This window comes from Callorhinus ursinus, unplaced genomic scaffold (genome assembly GCF_003265705.2).
Source record: "Callorhinus ursinus isolate GAN/ISIS: 27379988/994484 unplaced genomic scaffold, GSC_fseal_2.0 scaffold12, whole genome shotgun sequence".
In the NCBI taxonomy this organism is placed as follows: domain Eukaryota; kingdom Metazoa; phylum Chordata; class Mammalia; order Carnivora; family Otariidae; genus Callorhinus; species Callorhinus ursinus.
In genome coordinates this window covers 15,519,561-15,540,695 of record NW_027397074.1, presented here as the reverse complement: position 1 = coordinate 15,540,695, position 21,135 = coordinate 15,519,561, and the positions used below count along the sequence as shown (strand labels likewise).

Sequence of the window (21,135 nt, the reverse complement as noted above, 5' to 3'; positions counted from 1 at the left end):
CCTGAATAGTTTTTAGGTCTTTTATCTCTGCAGCAATGTTTCTCTCGTGTCTTTTATACTTCTTTCAAGCCCAGCTTGTATTCTTATGACTATTGTTCTAAATTCTGGTTCAGATATATTACCTACATTGGTTTTGAGAAAATCCCTAGTTCTGATTTCTTTCTTGATCTTTCTTTTGAGGAGAATTCTTCTATCTTGTCATTTTGTAGGTTTCCTGTTCCTGAGAGTAATGCTATATTAAGAAGGTGTCATACACTGTCCAGGGTCTGGTGCATTAAGAAGTGTTTGTGGTGTATGCTGTGCGCACTCTGCTGTTATGTTTTGGCTGTCCTTTCCCATAGGTCAGTCCTCTGCAGAGTTCCTCCCTGCTCACAGTAGGGGCTATTTGGACCTTTAACTAGGTGTGCTTTGATTTATTTGTTAAAATAAGCTACTTAGGAAAATGTCCAGGAAAACTGCAGCAAAGCCCCATCCTCAGCTAGTCAGGTCCGTCAGGTCCTCCCTGAGGACGTGGTCTAAATTGTCCTGAACCTGTAGGAGTACCTTGATTTGTTCAAAATCAGTGGGAATAAGTGGCTGTAACCTCATTTAAGTCCTACCCCTGCCAGGACTCCATGCTGTCCTGTACCATGTGGTTATTTGAGAAAGGGATAAGCTAGAAAGAAGTAGCTCTCACATCTCATCCCCTGACTTCATAGAAAAGGCATGCTCAACTCTTTTTTTTCTTTTTTAAAGATTTTATTTATTTACTTTAGGTAGGGAGGCAAGCAAGAGAGGAAGAACACAAGCAGGGGAAAGGGACAGAAAGAGAGGGAGAAACAGGTTTCCCGCTGAGCAGGGAGACTCACATGGGGCTCGATCCCAGGACTCTGGGATCATGACCTGAACCGAAGGCAGACACTTAACTGCCTGAGCCATCCAGGGGCCCCAAGGCACACTCAACTCTTAAAGAGCTGTGTACTTTGTAGAAAATTCCATATTCATAAAGATTCAAGTTCACTAACCAACACATTGTCTCATTCAGCTAACATTATTGATTTTAATGCTTTTTAGGTTTTGTTTAATTTGTAAATTGATTTAACAGTTGTGTCAGTGTTAAAAATAGTTCTCTAATGTTTAACATATTTAAATCCATTGGCATGAAAATAATTTTCAAAAAATAGATACTTTCTAGTCCCTTATGCATGTAAATCCAAGCCTGCAGTTTTGTCTCCTAATCACGAGGCAAAACAGTATCATTGGCCCTCCCCACCTCTGCACACAGGCCTCTGATGATCTTGTAAAACTTATTTTCCCTTTCAAGGCTGGGTGTGGTGTTCGTTTTAAACTGATTTGACTTAAGAGTGGGTGGTGGTAGAGATTGGCCCAGTTTGTAATTTCTGTTGGGTTCACCACAACTTAAAGCACTATAAATTCATTTGGCAAAAGCATGTAAGATACTGGTGGGCCAACCAAAGTCAAGCCTAACACAAAGTAAATCAGATGGTAAATACTAAGAAGTTGTAAAAATTTTACCCTGTAGGATGGATATTATTTTGATATTACAAACAATAACTACATTCATTGAGCATCTACTATGTTAGGAAAGTACATACTATCCTTCTGAAGTATAGGTATTATCTTATTTAGCACAGGAAGAAAGTGAAGTTCTGAGGACTCTGTTAATTTGTTACTGAGAGTAACAGTGTGTAAATGATATCCTAGGTGGTTAAAGTGCATTTCTCTATTGGTCAGTTTCCAACTTGGCAAAAGCTTGTGTGCTAATCGGTTTTTCTGTTTACTAGAACAACAAGCAAGTCGGGTGGCAAACTCTTCATGTCAGTATTTATTGAAGAACTGTTTAATATGCATTGATGTCTGTTCTGGTTAAGTTAGGAAAACAGACAGAAAGTTAATCTTTTAATAACTATGCATTGCTTTGGCTACTATTTATTTAATAAATGGAGCTGTGGGCTTATTGCTGGAGACCTAAGTTTTAATTGTTATTCTGCCATAAAATTTTGGTATGATTTCTGACTTATTTCCCAAGTTCTCTGGTTGACAGCCATGTTAAAAAAGAAATGTGGCCCAGCCTAGGAAGCTTCTTTTTCCCTGTGACCCTTTGGCTCTTCTCTCTAACAGGGGCAAGAGGGAAGAACAAGAAGGGACCCAGTCACAGTGAGCTTCCTTTTCCAGTAAGCAGCTTTAGACCAGTATGCTGGTGACTGGTGTCTTCCACCCAGAGACACTGGGGCAGCCAGAGGGCACAGGCAGGGGAAACCAGCACACATTACCTCCACCGAGAGATAGCTGGTAGGCTGACCTTTTAGAATCCATTTCCACTCCCTCAGGTAGTAGAAACAGAGGCTGTTAAGAGTACTTGCATCTCAAGATAAACCGTGCTAACCAAAATAATGCCCCAAGGCTCTGAATAGGAAACTGCTACTGGAACCACAGGTCACACAAGTAGGCCAGGAATTTCAGACTAAGCCCACATAAGGTGACGGCTTGCTAAAATTCAAGATTTAAATAGGACCCTTTCTCCTAGCATACCAGACAAAATGTCCAGTATACAATAAAAAGTCACTTGTTGTACGAAGAACCAAGAAAATCACAACTTGAATGAGAAAACAAAACCAAACCAAACCAAAATCAATGAACTGACACTAACGCTGAGGTAAGTCAAATGTTAGATTTATTGGACATGGATTTTGAAACGGCCACCATAAAAATGCTTCACTAATCAATTACAAATTCTCTCAAAATATAAGAAAAACTGGGCAATATCAGCAATGGAGTAGAAGGTCTAAAAACAGGATGAAATGAGGGCGCCTGGGTGGCTCAGTCAGTTAGGTGGCTGCCTTCGCCTCAGGTCATGATCCTGGAGTCCTGGGATCGAGTCTCACATCGCGCTCCCTCCTTAGCAGGGACTCTTTTCTCCCTCTGACCCTCCCCCCTCTCATGTGCTCTCTCTCTCTCTCTCTCTCTCTCAAATAAATAAATAGTCTTTAAAAAAAACAGGATGAAATGAAATGAGAAAACGTAAAGATACAACAGCAAAACTAGGGGTCACGGTGGACTGTCTTAGTCTCCCTGAGTGGAGAATCTGTACCTGGAGAGAACAGTGGAATTCACTGACCTCTGAAACAGAGAGAAAATGAAAAGAGCTTCAGGGATCTGTGGGACAATAACAGAAATGCCAACATTTGTCACCACTGGAGTCTCAAAGGAAGAGGAGAAAGAGAGGAGGGTAGAAGACGTATTGAAACTAACCGTAAATTAAAACAGATCTAAACCTTCAGTCCGTGAAAAATAATATGTCAAAAGAGCACATTTTGGGTGGCAAATTCTGCTTCCTTTTAGTTGCTTGGAGATGTCAGGAAGGTCTAGTGCGTAAGTGGGTTATTGCTTTGGGTACCAAAGAAGATGGGTACATGCGGCACCATATCTGCACGTAGAACATGGTTAATGGATGTTCACTTGCTTTCACCCACCCATTCTTCTTACTGGACAAGAGTCTGTTGCCTGATGGGCTGCATGCCAAACACGACACCACTTTTGTGGCAGAGCTAAAGGGTTTTATTACAGGATGCCAAACAAGGAGGTGAGAGAAAATTTCTCAAATCTGCCTCCGTGGGGTGTATTTAAGGATAAGGGGTTGAGATGTCTCAGGGTGTGTAGATTGAATGGAATAAGGTGATTGGATCTAGGGAAAAAAAAGGAAGTGTCCCCCTTTCCAAGTGTATGCATTCTGGAATCATGCCTTCTCATGGGACACATGTTCGTTCATTAAATGTCAGCATAAGAAGGACAGGGGTGGAGGTGGGGAGACCGTGGGGTGCATCATCAGAGGTTCCTTTTTTTTTCACTCTTGATGCCTTTTGTGCCCCCGCAAGAATTCTTCCTTGATTTGCTCTCATCTCAGCTGATCTTACCAATGGTCTGTCAACCTCTGCAAAACAGGCTCATAAGTCAGTCAGATTAACCACAAGTTCCTCACAGAGTAGTCATGCATTTGTTAACTCAGCAGCATCAGTTTCATTCTTAAATCTGTCACAGCTCCTTTTACATTCACATGCAGCAAAAGAAGTGCACTGTTAAAATCAAAACAACTTTGAGCTTTTTACTGATACTACTTGTATAAATGAGTCCGCAAATGCTTCAAAATTACTTATTGAAAGAGTGTAATGCTGTTTAATTAGAACTTTATTATCAGTTGCTTGCATGTAACCCTTCGGTGGCTGACTACATAGGCACTCCAGGTACCAATAGTAACATCATCCTTGGCATCCTAGTTGATCCCATTTTCCGAATAGGGCCCTCTGGGAGCCCAGGTCATATGTCAGTGTGTGGTTGCAGATAGAGAGAGGTTCACGCTCCTTCCTGTCTGTTAATTCAGGCTTTGCAGCCGTATGGACTCACCCTTGAATCTTAGATATTTCACTTAGTAGCAAATTACTTTAACTTTTTCACCCCTTCATTTCCTCATATGTAAAGTAGGGAAAATAATATCTACCTCACTGTGCAACTGAGAAGAGTAAATGAGGTCCTGTGTATATAATCTACCCTGTACTGTTCCACAGAATAAACACTCAGGAACCAATCAGAAGGATCAAAGAGCATGCATATGAAATAAAGGCCTCCCTGGTGGCTGAGTATATTGTTTTGCTCAGGAGCTCCAGCGAAGGGGAACACTCTCTAAAACCCTGGCCTCGGAGAAACCTTCTTGAAATCCAGGGACCACATGGTGCTTGGTGCTCTGCATTTTTCTGGTCTCCCACCTTGACACTGCTGATCCAGAGGACAATCAGCAATTGCTCTGTTCAGCTCATACTGTATTTCCTTGATGTAATTAATGCCTTTTTTCCCTCATTTTGTTTATGATTATAGTATATACCTCCTTTTCTGAAATTTAAGATCTCCCCAAAGTCCCAGTCTTACTTATTTAGATGAGGATCCATGAGGTCGTTGGTGAAAAAATAATAATTTTAAATTATTGTATACCATCTCAGTCCAAAAAGAATTTGAAGTGGCTAACAGCGTGAATATATATACTTAAAAACAGAACATCATGACCAAAATCAAATGAAAGACAGACTTTATTCTATAGATACATTAGCATACACGGATCATTGGTGTATATATTTATTTTTATTTTATAAAAGATAAAATTAACTTTTTAAAAAATTTTAAATGATCTGAAATTGCATTTTTAAACAGATACTGTCTTCATTTACTGATAAAGAACTGTTGGCATATGCAAAAGCTGGAGCAGTAGCTGAAGAGGTCTTAGCTGCAATCAGAACTGTGATTGCCTTTGGAGGACAAAAGAAAGAACTTGAAAGGTTTGAGTTTTTTATTTTAAGTTGCTAGTAATTTTAAATTGTTTCATTGTATATGCCCTTCAAATTGACAGTGTTAAATATAAGGGTGTGTGTGTGTGTGTGTGTGTGTGTGTGTGTGTGTGTGTGTATTTTTAAATAGCTTCCTGGATATAATACAGCATAGCTAATATTCTGGAAAAGTTGTAATTTTAGTTGTACTCTTCTCAACATCTGCTAATTCAAAACATTTTCTAGAATGTTCTAGGTGGGTAGTAACAATAAAATAGTTTCTTAAGGCTGAAACATATTTTATAACTGATGATAATTTTTCCCCATTAAGTCAATTTTTGGTTCTCTAAGACTAAATGAGTATTTTTGTATAAGATCTAGGGATACATTTTAATCTGTGGTTTGTTTCCCCTCTTGCTGGGGGTTATGCTCCATGATTTGGAAGATAAAAATATAACTAAAAAGCACATTTGTACAAAATTTCAAAATCTTTATTATGTGTTGTTTAGTATTTTTTGTACAACCCTTTTATTAAATTTCTGAGAGTGTAGATGGTAAATTTATTGCAGTGTATAATATTCATCAGATCCACTGATTTCTGAACAGTGACAGACTATTGAATATATGTTACAATTGAATATATGTTATAATCTGATATAGTATTTTAATGTTACGAATATATGAGTATTTGGATATTAGGAAACACTAAACTGTATTTTTTTTTGGAACATTATACATTGTTGGTAGAGCCATAAAGAAAACAAGAGAATTTTGACAAGTCAGAATGATAGTTACTCCTGGGGGAGAAGAGGCGTGGGTAATAAGAGTGAGACACATAGGGGGGGTTTCTGTAGTTGTGGTAGTATTCTGTTTCTTGACCTCAGTTGGGCTGACATGGGTGTGCACTGCATAATTATTTTTTATACTGTACCTGTGCATTTTTAGTATACTTTTGTTCATATGATATATTTCATACCCAAAAAGATGTCCTCTGAGAATAATTTGTGATGGCTAAGCACCATAGTTCAAAGGAGCGTAACAACTATGTTCTCTCTCAATTCTTTGTTTTTGCCTTAAAATATGTCTGACTAATAAAATGGGAAATCTTGCTTAATGATCAGGCAAGCATCCAATCAAATACAACCCTTCCTCTTCAGAAGTTAAATTCTTTCAAGGGGAGGGGAAGGCTAAAGACAACCGCAAATAACAAACTAATGTACCAGTTGGGTAAATATTATTTGGGGATATAAACAAGTCTTTTAGAGTCATGGGGGTACTATTTAGATGATTCAGAAAAGTCTTCTCTGAATACTTAATGTTTGAGCAAACAGAGAATGAAGTTTTGAACTCAGATTCTTTTCCAGTTTTTCTCAGTGGAAAGGTGGACCAGAGAAAGAATACGTCCACCAACACAGGGAGACAAATACAACTTTTCTGCTTCTGCCTAGTTTCTGAGCTGGGGGAAAGCATCTCCTTATAGAAAGCAAAATCTCAGGCCTCACCCTCAGGTGCACTTAGGGCTTGAATTTATTAAACTCTGTGAACGAGGGAGTGCTCTCACCCCAAAACAAGATTTCACATTAAAAATGAATCTTAGTCCAATGAAACCACTAGGGTGTCCAGTTGAAGAAATGAAAACTTGCTGAAAATTAATTAAGCATCCAAATTAAGAACTTAGAAAAAGAACAACAGAGTAAAAGAAGTATAAGGAGGGAATCATAAATAGCAAAAATTAACAGAATAGAAAATAACTGTAAGAAAGCAGAAGCTTGACAAATCCATAAACTAATTCTTCAAAAAGACTAATAAATAACCAAGTGTTTTGCAAATTTAATCAAGAATAAAAAAAGAATAAATAAGGAAAAATTGCTACAGGTAAAAAAATTTTATTTTTAAAAAAGTACAGCTTTATACCAGTAAATTTTAAAATGCTAATGAAATAGACAATATCCTAGAAAAATATAGGCTAAAACTCTCACTTAAGAGGAAGAAAACTTGAGTAGACCTACAATTGTTAAAGGACTTAAATCCAAAGTTAAAAATATCCACCTTCTGCCCTTATATACACAGCACAACCCACAGAGTCCAGATAATTTTACAGACAAGTTCTCCCAAAACTTCAAGAAAGAGATAATCCTATGTTATAGAAATTGTTTGAGAGAATGAGAAAAAAATATATTGAAAGTTGTGAATTCATTTTATGAGGCCAGTGTAACTTTGAAGCCACAATCTGGCAGATATATGAGAAAGGAAAATTATAAAGCAAATTCTCTTAAAACATAGATGCAGAAGGTCTACATAAATTATTAGCTAAACAAATCCATGTGAAAAATACCAGATTAAAAAAAAATCTTGAACTTATTAGCTTTATCCCATGAGTGCAAAGATGGTTTAACATTAGGAAATCTATTAATATAATTAAGCACATTAACAGATTGAAAGGAAGAGATGTTTTGTATTGATGGGTGGGGGAAAAACATTAATTACATATGATTTATGACAAACTCAAAACTAGGAGTAAGAATTAATTTTCTTAATAGAGAGTATATACCAGAGATACATAAGGAAACATCGTACTTAATGGTGAAATGCGCAAAGCATTCCTTAAAATCCTGAATGAAACAGGTATATGTGCTAGCATTATTTCTACTTAGTGTTGAACTGGTACTAGATAATAACACCAACAAAACAGGTAAGAGTAAGAATTAAAAAAATAAAACAAAAAAGAAATAAAAGCTAGAAGGGTTGGAAAACAAGAAGCAAAATTGTCACTATTCACAGATGATATGATCATATGCACAGAAATTCCGTAGAATCTGCAGACTAACAACACGCAGTGAGATCTCTGGGCATCTGATCACAATTCAGAGAAAATTGCTGTGAAACCAGCAATGAATGATAAGATAATAAATAGGATTTCATTGATTCTAAGATGCACATTTTTCTCTCACAATGCTGAAATTAAGATAAATTCTACAATCAGTACCATCTTATAATTGCTGTGGATCTGGATTGAAGTCAATCCTTACAGGCAGGATTTGTGTTTGCTTCTGCCATTCACTGGGGATGGTATTAACCTAAGACCACCTTACATGAGATTCTTTGTCTAGGAGTTCAGACCTGCATGAATATTGTCTGTGGTTCAGATTCTCAGGGAGTTGTTTTTTCCTCTCTTCACTTGAGACACGAGTTTCCCTGCTGTCACTCTCCCTGGGGCGTGTGCTCATTATACTGAGGCTGTAATCCTTTGGGTCCCAGCTGTAGACTGATTGTCCTACTAAACTCCTTAATCCTACAAAAAATAACAGAATAACACTAACTCCTCCCAATGAATGACATCCTAAATTTGATGAATATGATCATTTTCAAGAGGGACTATTATTAGCAATAAAAATTATAATTATGTATGGAATATAATTAGTAAGGAGGGAAAAGACATTGTGGGAGTTAAGGCTGGTCTTCAGAACTCAGATAAATCTGATCATTTTAGTTTAGGAAAAGTTTAAATGAATTTAGTTTTTTTTTCCTAAAGAAGATGGGGATCAAATTTTTATTATAAGAATAAGCAAATGGGCGCACACAACTCTATTCAGAGATGCATTTTCTGTGTCGCATCATTTCTTCAGAAGATATTAGTTATTGGGATGTGTCTTTGAAAGGATATTCTCCCCTGGTGAATTGGAAATTAGTTTTGCCAGGTGCCTGGGTGGCTCAGTTGGTTAAGCGACTGCCTTTGGCTCAGGTCATGATCCTGGAGTCCCGGGATCGAGTCCCGCATCGGGCTTCCTGCTCGGCGGGGGGTCTGCTTCTCCCTCTGACCCTCTTCCCTCTCGTACTCTCTATCTGTCATTCTCTCTCTCTCAAATAAATAAATAAAATCTTTAAAAAAAAGGAAATTAGTTTCGCCTTTAAATCAAGAGCAAATTCAGGACTACATGCTTGCCTCATTTTCTTTCCAGGTTGGCCATTTCTTGAAAGTTCATTCATTCAACAGATGGAGCCAGTGCATACCACACGTACATGCTACACTCTGGGTTTTTCAATAGTTAATTTTACTTTAACTATGGCAGTCAGGGGAGGGCTCTCTGAGAAGGTTTCATCTAGGCTGAGACTGGAAGGATGAGGAAACGCCTACGCTGGTGGGAGTAGGGATAGAAGAGTCTTCCACATTTCCCGAGGTGGCAAACATTGGTATGGTCTAGAAGATACCATAAGGCTTGTATGCCTAGAGCTCTGTTGAGTGAGGGGAGATGGAGAAGAGAGGCAGTTGAAGGTGGTGGGGGCCATGGAGGAGTTAAGATTTGATTCTAAGGGCACAGGAGGTTGAGGGTCTTAAACAAAGGAAGGAGTATCCACATTATGTTTTAAGATGATTTCTCTGCCTGTAATTGGTTTGGTGAATGAGGAGAGGAGTTAAAGATTGGAGGCAGGGAGACCAGTGGAAAGGCTGTTGTAGCCTGGGTGAAAAGGCTTATGGTGCCCTGATGTGGACTGCAGGCAGGAGAGGGGAGACAGGTACCTAGATTTCAGATGTAATTTGGAAGTAGGATTTCTAAAACTATTCGTAGGTCAAGTGTAATCTTCAGTTTTCTTTTTAGTTCTTTCCCTTCCTTTCTCTGCTTTTGCATGGACAAGTAATTAAGGTCTTAGTCTGACTTTCTCTTCCAATTAACAGGTGCAGGAGGAAGCTAGCTCTCTTGGAATGGAAATTTAACCAGAATTTAGATGAATTCAATTCTGTAGTATAAGAATAGCTTTATTCTCCTTAATTTTAAAATGATATTTTTCTCTCTTGTGTGTCTTACTGCTTAGTATTGATTTTTCTGCTTAACTAAAATTGTTTCTTGCTCTTGTAAGTGGTTGTTTGTGTCACTGATAAATATTTTCATAATATTGAAGAAGAATTTTTTAAAACATCACTGTTTTTGTTATGTATTTTTAATCCATTTTAGAAACTGTGACTTTAATTACCATTCTTACACTAATGCTTTTAATGAGTAGGTGGTTTTAATAGGTGATTTTGTAGTGTGGTATTTTTTATCAAAACACCAATCAAAAAGCTTGTGTAAAAGTAAGTATTGTTGATGTCTCTTTCCTCCTTACCCTCTTTCTTTTTTCATTTATCTTTTCTTGTATCTAAATGATTTTCTTCCTTGTTGTTGCTTCTTCCTCTGAAAATGTTTCCTCTGGCTGCATGGTACAACAACGTATCAGTGAAGTGAGTTCTGCATTAGTCTAGGTAAGCAAGAACTGATAGAAAGTAACAATAAAGGTGTGAGTCATATACATTAAAGTTCTTTATTTGTAATTATGTATTGTGGATGCTTCTTAATACCTTTTGCCTCTGGTCAACTCAAAAGGTGGGAAATAGATCAACCATTGAAACACGTTACTCAAAAATAATTTTTTTGCACTAAGATTATAACTGGAAAGTTAGGGACACACATTTTTGCAGAGAGAAACTCTCATAGTATGTTACTATTTTATCACTCTAAAGTTCGGTTTGAATTTGGCCTTTAGTGGATATAGGAGTCGTGTAAGTTTCATTTGGCAGGCTTTGAACTGGTAGAGCAGCTAGTTAAAAAAAATCACAAAGGCAAGAAGGAACGCATACTTTTACCTGAGCAGAACTTGATCTTTGCTGTACATTCCAACTGGGTGGGTGGGTGGGTGGGGGGAATTCTTCCAAAGAAAATTAATATAATACTACATATTTGTATAGTCATGCTTTTATGGATCAAAGACCTCAGAATCTTAATTTTATGTGGCAGTAAGTTCTTTCTACAGTTATGAACTTTTTCTTTCTGCCAGGTAATGTTCTAAGTTCCCAGGGAGATGTGATTAAGAGGATAAAGACAGGTTTAAGACTCAATTATAATCTGTTCTATTTCTCTAATAATTTTACCTCAATTCTATATTTACGAAGATTCTTCTTAAGAAAAGAGATACAGAGATAAGCTAATGGGGCCCACATTAGAAAAAAGAAAGAAGGAAAGAAAGAAAGACAAACAGAAAGAAAGAAAGCAAGCAAGCAAAAGAAAAAGAATCTTCCTTAACGTTCCCTTAAACATTCAGTGGTTTAAAGACTTTGTGTTGAGAACTTTTTAGCCTTATATCTGCTTTTTATTATTAAACTTAAAAGGCATGCAGATTTTAAAGGGAAAACAGATATTTTCGTGGCTTCTTTTTGTCTTGCCTATGAAACAATGCAAGTTCTGGAAGTTTACTAAACATTATTTCACGTATTTCATTATAGTTAAGGCCAGAGAAGAAGCTTTAGAATACTTTCCCCCAAATTATTTAATCTCTGTAGATAAGCCTCAGTTTACTCATCTACAAGAAGGGATTAAAATAGTGCTAACGCCACAGGGTCAATGTATGAACAAAAGGAGAAAATGCACAGTAAGCACCTACCACAGGGTTGGGCACATTCTAAGTACTTAATAACCATCATGCTATCTTGGCTCATTTCATATGATTTATGAGTATATGTGATAGTTTTTGTTACTTCTCCCAGGTACAACAAAAATTTAGAAGAAGCTAAGAGAATTGGGATAAAGAAAGCTATCACGGCCAACATTTCTATTGGTGCTGCTTTCCTGCTGATCTATGCCTCATATGCTCTGGCATTCTGGTATGGGACCACCTTGGTCCTCTCCCATGAATATTCTATTGGACAAGTACTCACTGTAAGTGATGTTATTTTAAGAAATGAGTCTCTCCTGGGGCGCCTGGGTGGCTCAGTTGGTTAAGCGACTGCCTTCGGCTCAGGTCATGATCCTGGAGTCCCGGGATCGAGTCCCACATCGGGCTCCCTGCTCAGCAGGGAGTCTGCTTCTCCCTCTGACCCTCTTCCCTCTCATGCTCTCTATCTCTCATTCTCTCTCTCTCAAATAAATAAATAAATAAATCTTTAAAAAAAAAAAAAAAAAAAGAAATGAGTCTCTCCTAAAAATTCCAGTGAAGTTGAGTGGTGTTGGCTGGAGTGATGTTAGAGAATAGGTATTGAAGAACTATTGAATAATACAAAGAGCCAAGTGCTACTAGATTAAAAAGTGGAAAGGAAATTAGATGTATTGAGCGTCTTCTTTGCAGATCCCTTGCACAGTTTGTCTTGAAGCCTAAATAATATTAACATCACTAATCCCTATAGCATGAAATCTCATTTGTTGAGATCATTTCTCTGTGGCAGGCTCAATGCTAAGCATTTTATTTTTATTTTCTGGTTGACTATTCACAATGACAAATGACAAAGTACACCATTTAACTATTTTTCAAACTCTTTTGAATGACAGCTAGTCCACCTTGCAAAGTTATGGAAGTATTAATTGTTACTCTTCCTTAAAGAATATTCTATTTGGAGGTTCTCGGCCTTATAGAACTTTATACAAACACAGAAAGCTTGCCATTTGAGCTATCCTCTTTTATTTCAAAGTGGTGAAATAGGTCATAAACAAAGCCCAATCCGTATTGTGATCTAATAAAGTACATACTGTTAGAAGGGTCACTCAGTTCCTTTTTCATAGGCTAATAAGCACAAGTATATTGTTGGTGACAGACAGAATTTTGTTGAGTCCCTTAGAACAGTTCCCTTTCTCAGGAACCAGATTTGTAATGTAGATAAAATAATTGTGTCATCCAAAATGTGCAAGGCTATTTAGTTAAGAATGGTGTTTACCAAAAAGCTTTTATTAGGATAGTAATGCTATTGGTGAACCTAGGTTGTAATAAGAAATGTGTTCTACTTAATTGTGATGTAGATATGCTGTTTAAAATCTTGTTTTCACTGATCCCAGAACTGCCTCATAAACTGGAAGCATGCAGAATATGAGTAAGAGCATGGGATTTGAAATCAGGCTGACTTGGATCAAATTCCAGCCCCTTATTAACTGTATGATTTGGGGTGGCCACATAGACTTTACAAGTTTCTGCTACCTCTTTTGCCAAATGGAAATGGCAGGAATAATTTGCCATAATTTTAGTTGTAAGTTCTAACTGAGGAAATGAATACAGAATCACTTAGCAAAATTTCTTTTGTGTAAATTATTGGGTAATTCCTGTGTGATTTAGAAAGAAATTAATAGTGATATTAGTTCTCTGTAACCCAGAAGAAAAACAATTTCATTTGGGCAAAATGAAAAAAACAAAACCTGTTTATCAGACCTCAAAGAGAACACAGTCTGGTAGAAGGAAAGTAGACAACCTGCTCAAGAATAATGCCCTAGATGTGTGCTTTATCATTTACAAAATATTTTCGTATGTACTGTTTCATTTGATACACTCTAAGGTTGCCAGGTTAGGAAAACAGATAGACTCCTGCCTAGTTTGGCAAATGAAGAAATCGAAGCCTGGAGAATCTAGGAGAATTGCCTGAAGACATATAGCCGGTTAGGGCTTATCCAGAATTTGGACCTTGGTCTTCTGACACTCATTTTGATATTTGTTTCCCCTATGCCCTGATGACGATCTAAACCAAAATAATTAGCTCTTAAATAAATATATATTCTGTTATATTCTGGTCCTGTGGAACTTGTTCCACTGTTTCACCGAGCAAGTAAGATTAATTCTGTATTGTAAATCAAAAGGATTTAAACTTCTAAAATGTTTTTAACACCCAGGACTCATAAGTTGACTTGTCACTTTAAAAGTTAATTAGCAAAAATAATACTAATAAAATTTAATTAGCTATGTTAGAAGAAAGATGTATGAAAAAGTTGTAATAAACACTATGTAACTTGATGATTTTCCTTCACATCCCTCAGGTCTTCTTTTCTGTATTAATTGGGGCTTTCAGTATTGGACAGGCATCTCCAAGCATTGAAGCATTTGCAAACGCAAGAGGGGCAGCTTATGAAATTTTCAAGATAATTGATAACGTAAGTCTGGGCTAGTTGTTTATCCATGTAGAAGTTTTTCTTTTTCTTTTTCTTTTTTCAGACATCATAAAGGCACATTATTAATGTTGCTCAAAAGGAATCATGCTACTTAAAAGTTTGAGAAACATCAGTTCAAAGCATTACTAAAAGAAAAAAATGCATAACACCATTTTTAAAAATCCTTACACATGAGCCTCTTTCCATACTCATGTAAAAGTTTTTCTACTTAAAAGTTCATTCCTTTATCGCTTTATCCGACTCTCCACAAATGTCACTAAAAACAGCTCTTGTAACCTAGTCATCTTCTGAAATTTTATTCTGTTTAGAAACCAAGCATTGACAGCTATTCGAAGAATGGACATAAGCCAGATAATATTAAGGGAAATTTGGAATTCAAAAATGTTCACTTCAGTTACCCGTCTCGAAAAGAAGTTAAGGTACAATGATACATGATTAATCAGTGATTCAACCACGTATTGGATGAAGAGTTTCTGATACTTTATTTTAGTGATTTTTTTTTTTTTAATGTATATGTAAACCTCATTTTGACTTGAACTGTCAGTTCATAGTCCCAGGATCTGTGTATTGCCCTTATATTTATTTCTCGTTCATCCTGTTAGATCCTGAAGGGCCTCAACCTGAAGGTGGAGAGTGGGCAGACGGTGGCGCTGGTTGGGAACAGCGGCTGTGGGAAGAGCACGACAGTGCAGCTGATGCAGAGGCTCTATGACCCCACGGACGGCACGGTGAGGTGGCTCTTGCTGAACGCGATGCTGCAGCAATCAGCAGTCACCATGGCACATCTCACATTCCAAATCGGCAATGCATGGAACTCATGTTTACTTTTTATTTCAGGTCTGCATTGATGGACAGGACATTAGGGCCATAAACGTAAGGCACCTTCGGGAAATTACTGGTGTGGTGAGTCAGGAACCTGTGTTGTTTGCAACCACGATAGCTGAAAACATACGCTATGGCCGCGAAAATGTCACCATGGAAGAGATCGAGAAAGCTGTCAAGGAAGCCAACGCCTATGACTTTATCATGAAACTACCTAATGTAAGTCCTCGATCTTTGCCATGCTAGAGGTTCAAAGACTAGAATGCCGGCCCAATGCAGAAGTTAGGAATCTACTACGCATTAGAGGAGACTCCTAAGAAGAGAAATCACGATGACTTCAGATTTTAAAGCTCTGGCACCATCAACTCGTAGTAGGCATATTTGTAAAAATTGGGGTTGGTTATTGCTGAGTTTTGAGGAACTGGATCATATTGCCTGTGGGTTGTTTGTGGGATTACTTCCCATCTTAAAATGTAGCTGACATAGCTTCTTGTTTTGCTAACCACCACCCCAACCCTTTTATCTTCTGTGATGTGTTGTAGAAATTTGACACCCTGGTTGGAGAGAGAGGGGCCCAGCTGAGTGGTGGACAGAAGCAGAGAATCGCCATCGCTCGGGCCCTGGTTCGCAACCCCAAGATCCTCCTGCTGGATGAGGCCACGTCAGCTCTGGACACTGAAAGTGAAGCAGTGGTTCAAGTGGCCCTGGATAAGGTCTGTGAGCCTCAATTCAACCTAATTTGTAAGCATAAGGACATCCCACTGTAAAGTAAAAAAACTTTTACATGAGTTAATTCTTCTTGATACTCTTTTTTAAAAAGGACATTTCTGATAGCTCTGAAAGGGATCCAGTCAGGTATCAAAATCACATCTCCAGTCCTCTTTGGATCTGTTCATTTAATTTCTATTTATTTCTGTTTCTTTTTTTAAATAGAAACAAACTTTCAATGAAAGATACTTGCAAAATTTTTAAATTAAACCACGAGAAAGAGAGAGTCAAATGAAAATTGGTCTTCATTGTGAAAACTTGGCTGTAGAGATAACCCTGTTATTTAGGCTTTCTGTTTTTGCTGTTGTCAACAAGAGGAAGATATAATGAAGGTTCACATTTAATTTCCAAGACGTTAAATACCCACTGAAGACCCTATGGGAAATGACAAAAACCTCTTGTCCTCAGGAAAGGGGAAGAGAACTGATGATGTTGGAAACTTACCGGGTCCATGAAATGTCCTTGACTGTCAACAGAGTCTGACCTTCCTGCAATCCTTGAGTTCATGTGTCTCATTCACCAAATCAGATTTGAGGGCTTACACTGTGCTAGGCACCGTTTGATTGGTCTCTGGCATGTATTGATAACCAGCCTAGTTCTGTGAGGACAAGGAATATGAAGACCTCTTTTTTTTGAAGTTTTTATTTAAATTCCAGTGCGTCAACATACAGTATAATACTAGTTTCAGATGTACACTGTAGTGATTCAACACTTCCATACATCACCTGGTGCTCATCACAAGTGTGCTCCTTAATCCCCGTCACCTACTTCACCCAGCCTCCCACCCACCTCCCCTCTGGTAACCATCAGTTCTCTGTAGTTAAGAGTCTGTTTCTTGATTTGCTTCCCTCTTTTTATTTTCCCTCTGCTTATTTGTTTTGTTTCTTTAATTCCACATATGAGTGAAATCATACGGTATTTGTCTTTCTCTAACTGACTTATTTCACTTAGCATAATACACTCTAGCTCTACCCACGTCATTGCAAATGGCAAGATTTCATTCTTTTTATGGCTGAGTAATATTCTCTTGTATACATGTACCACCTCTTCTTTATCCATTCATCAGTTGATGGACACTTGGGCTGTTTCCATACTTTGGCTACTGTAGATAATGCTGCTATAAACATTGGGTGGCGTGTATCCCTTTGAATTAGTATTTTCATATCCTTTGTATCAGTACCTAGGAGTGCATTTGCTGAATCATAGCGTAGTTCTATTTTTAACTTTTTTTTTAAATTTTATTATGTTAGTCACCATACAATACATCATTAGTTTTTGATGTGGTGATCCACCATCCATTGTTTTTGTATAACACCCAGTGCTCCATGCAGTACATGCCCTCCTTAATACCCATCACCGGGCTAACCAATCCCCCCTTCCCCCTCCCCTCTAAAACCCTGTTTGTTTCTCAGAGTCCATTGTCTCTCATGGTTCGTCTCCCCCTCCAATTCCCCACCCCCATTTTTCCCTTCCTTCTCCTAATGTCCTCCCTGCTGTTCCTTATGTTCCACAAATAAGTGAAACCATATGATAATTGACTTTCTCGACTTGACTTATTTCACTTAGCATAATCTCCTCCAGGCCCATCCATGCTGATGTAAAAGTTGGGTATTCATCCTTTCTGATGGCTGAGTAATATTCCATTGTATATATGGACCACATCTTTATCCATTCATCTGTTGAATGGCATCTCGGCTCTTTCCACAGTTTGGCTATTGTGGACATTGCTGCTATGAACATTGGGGTGCATATGGCCCTTCTTTTCACTACCTCTGTGTCTTTGTGGTAAATACCCAGTAGTGCAATAGCTGGGTCATAGGGTAGCTCTATTTTTAAATTTTTGAGGCACCTCCACACCGTTTTCCAAAGTGGCTGTACCAACTTGCATTCCCACCAACAGTGTAAGAGGGTTCCTCTTTCTCCACAACCTCTCCAACATTTGTTGTTTCTTGCCTTGTCAGTTTTGGCCATTCTAACTGGTGTAAGGTGGTATCTCAATGTGGTTTTGATTTGAATTTCCCTGATGGCTAATGATGATGAACATTTTTTCACGTGTCTGTTAGCCATTTGTATGTCTTCTTCAGAAAAGTGTCTTTTCATATCTTCTGCCCACTTTTTGACTTGATTATTTGTTTCTTGGGTGCTGAGTTTGAGAAGTTCGTTATAGATCTTGAATACCAGCCCTTTATCTGTAGTGTCATTTGCAAATATCTTCTCCCATTCTGTGGGTTGCCTCTTTGTTTTGTTGACTGTTTCCTTTGCTGTGCAGAAGAGTTTTATCTTGATGAAGTCCCAAAAGTTCATTTTTGCTTTTGTTTCACTAGCTTTTGGAGATGTATCTTGAAAGAAGTTGCTGTGGGCAATGTCAAAGAGGTTACTGCCTATGTTCTCCTCTAGGATTTTGATGGATTCCTGTCTCACATTGAGATCTTTCATCTACTTTGAGTTTATCTTTGTGTATGGTGTTAGAGAATGGTCGAGTTTCATTCTTCTGCATGTGGCTGTCCAATTTTCCCAGCACCATTTATTGAAGAGACTGTCTTTTTTCCATTGCATGTTTTTTCCTGCTTTGTCCAAGATTATTTGACCATAGAGTTGAGGGTTCATATCTGGGTTCTCTATTCTGTTCCATTGGTCTATATGTCTGTTTTTGTGCCAGGACCATGCTGTCTTGGTGATCACAGCTTTGTGATATAGTTTGAAATCGGGCAATGTGATGCCCCCAGCTTTGTTTTTCTTTTTCAACATTTCCTTGGCGATTCAGGGTCTTTTCTGATTCCATACAAATTTTAGGATTGTTTGTTCCAGCACTTTGAAAAATGTCATTGGAATTTTGATCGGGATGGCATTGAAGGTATAGATTGTTCTGGGTAGCATAGACATTTTAACAATGTTTATTCTTCCGATCTATGAGCATGGAATATTTTTCCATCTTTTTGTGTCTTCAATTTCTTTCATGAGTGTTCTGTAGTTCTAGAGTATAGATCCTTTACCTCTTTGGTTAGGTTTATTCCGAAGTATCTTATGGTTTTTGGTGCTATTATAAATGGAATCGTTTCTCTAATTTCTCTTTCTACAGTTGCGTTGTTAGTGTATAAGAAAGCAACTGATTTCTGTGCATTGATTTTGTATCCTGCCACATTACTGAATTGCTGTATGAGTTCTAGTAATTTGGGGGTGGAGTCTTTTGGGTTTTCCACATAAAGTATCATGTCATCTGCAAAAAGAGAGAGTTTGACTTCTTCTTTGCCAATTTGAATACTTTTTATTGCTTTTTGTTGTCTGATTGCTGTTGCTAGGACTTCTAGTACTATTGTGAACAATAGTGGCAAGAGTGGGCATTCTTGACGTGTTCCTGATCTTAAGGGAAAGGCTCTCAGCTTTCCCCCATTGAGGATGATATTCGCTGTGGGTTCTTCATAGATGGATTTTATGAACTTGAGGAATGTTCCCTCTATCCCTATACTCTGAAGAGTTTTAATCAGGAAAGGATGTTGTATTTTGTCAAATGCTTTTTCAGCATCAATTGAGAGGACCATATGGTTCTTCTCCCTCCTCTTATTAATGTGTTCTATCACATTGAATGATTTGCGAATGTTGAAGCACCCTTACATCCCAGGGATAAATCCTACTTGGTCGTGGTGGATGATCCTTTTAATGTATTGTTGGATTCTATTAGCTAGGATTTTGGAATCCATATTCATCAGGGATATTGGTCTGAAATTCTCCTTTTTTGATGGGGTCTTTGCCTGGTTTGGGGATTAAGGTAATGCTGGCCTCATAGAATGAGTTTGGAAGTTTTCCTTTTGTTTCTATTTTTTGAAACAGCTTCAGTAGAATAGGTATTATTTCTTCTTTGAATGTTTGGTAGAATTCCCCAGGGACTCCATCAGGCCCTGGACTCTTGTTTTTTGGGAGGTTTTTGATCACTGCTTCAGTCTCGTCACTGGTTATTGGCCTATTCAGGTTGTCAATTTCTTCCTGTTTCAGTCTTGGCAGCTTATAGGTTTTCAGAAAGGCATCCATTTCATCCAGATTGCTCAGTTTATTGGCATATAGTTGTTGTTAATAATTTCTAATAATTGTTTCTATTTCCTTGGTGTTAGTCGTGATCTCTCCCCTTTCATTCATAATTTTATTAATTTGGGTCCTTTCTCTTTTCTTTTGCATAAGTCTGGCCAGTGGTTTATCGATCTTATTAATTCTTTCAAAGAACCAATTTCTAGTTTCGTTGATCTGATCTACTGTGTTTCTGGTTTCTGATTCATTGATCTCTGCTCTAATTTTAATTATTTCTCTTCTAATGCGTGGCTTAGGCATCGTTTGTTGCTTTTTCTCTAGTTCTTTAAGGTGTAGAGTTAGTTGGTGAATTTGGGATTTTTCTATTTTTTTGAGTGAGGCTTGGATGGCTATGTATTTCCCCCTTAGGACTGCCTTTGCAGTATCCCATAGGTTTTGGACCGATGTGTTTTCGTTCTCATTGGTTTCCATGAATTGTTTAAGTTCTTCTTTGATTTCCTGGTTGACCCAAACATTCTTGAGCAGAGTGGTCTTTAGTTTCCAAGTGTTTGAATTTCTGCCAAATTTTTTCTTGTGATTGAGTTCGAGTTTTAAAGCATTGTGGTCTGAGAATATGCAGGGAATAATCTCAATCTTTTGGTATCGGTTGAGACCTGATTTGTGACCCAGTGTGTGCTCTATTCTGGAGAAAGTTCCATGTGCACTCGAGAAGAATGAGTATTCTGTTGTTTTAGGGTGGAATGTTCTATAAATATCTATGAGGTCCATCTGATCCAGTGTATCATTCAAAGCTCTTGTTTCCTTGTTGATTTTCTGCTTAGATGATCTGTCATTGCTGAGAGTGGAGTATTGAGGTCTCCTACAATTAATGTATTGTTATCAATATGACTCTATTTCGGTTAACAGTTGGCTTATGTAGATGGCTGCTCCCATGTTGGGGGCATAGATATTTACAATTGTTAGATCTTCTCATTGGATAGACCCTTTAAGAATGATATAGTGTCCTTCTGTGTCTAATTACAGACTTTAGTTTAAAATCTAATTTGTCTGATATAAGAATTGCTACCCCAGCTTTCTTTTGAGGTTCGCTGGCATGGAAGATGGATCTCCATCCCTTCACGTTCAGTCTGGATGTATCTTTAGGTTCAAAATGAGTCTCTTGTAGGCAGCATATGGACGAGTCCTGTCTTTTTATCCAATCTGCAACCCTGTGCCGTTTTATTTAGGCCATTCACGTTGAGAGTGATTATTGAAAGATATGAATTAATTGTCATTATGTTGCCTGTGAAGACGTTGTTTTTATAGATTGTCCCTGTAAA

The 21,135-nt window shown here is 37.8% G+C and overlaps 1 protein-coding gene across 3 annotated transcripts in view; it reads left to right on the top strand.

Annotated features, from left to right (window-relative positions):
* The window catches only part of ABCB1 (ATP binding cassette subfamily B member 1), a 108,026-nt gene that overhangs the window by 36,802 nt on the left and 50,089 nt on the right, over nucleotides 1-21,135 (top strand). For all 3 annotated transcript variants that reach the window (XM_025872822.2, XM_073898746.1, XM_073898745.1), the window contains 7 exons: nucleotides 5,200-5,324; nucleotides 11,830-12,001; nucleotides 14,075-14,188; nucleotides 14,515-14,625; nucleotides 14,809-14,934; nucleotides 15,044-15,247; nucleotides 15,571-15,741. In XM_025872822.2, coding sequence (XP_025728607.1) covers nucleotides 5,200-5,324; nucleotides 11,830-12,001; nucleotides 14,075-14,188; nucleotides 14,515-14,625; nucleotides 14,809-14,934; nucleotides 15,044-15,247; nucleotides 15,571-15,741 — 1,023 coding nt within the window. The remainder of the gene's footprint in view (nucleotides 1-5,199; nucleotides 5,325-11,829; nucleotides 12,002-14,074; nucleotides 14,189-14,514; nucleotides 14,626-14,808; nucleotides 14,935-15,043; nucleotides 15,248-15,570; nucleotides 15,742-21,135) is intronic.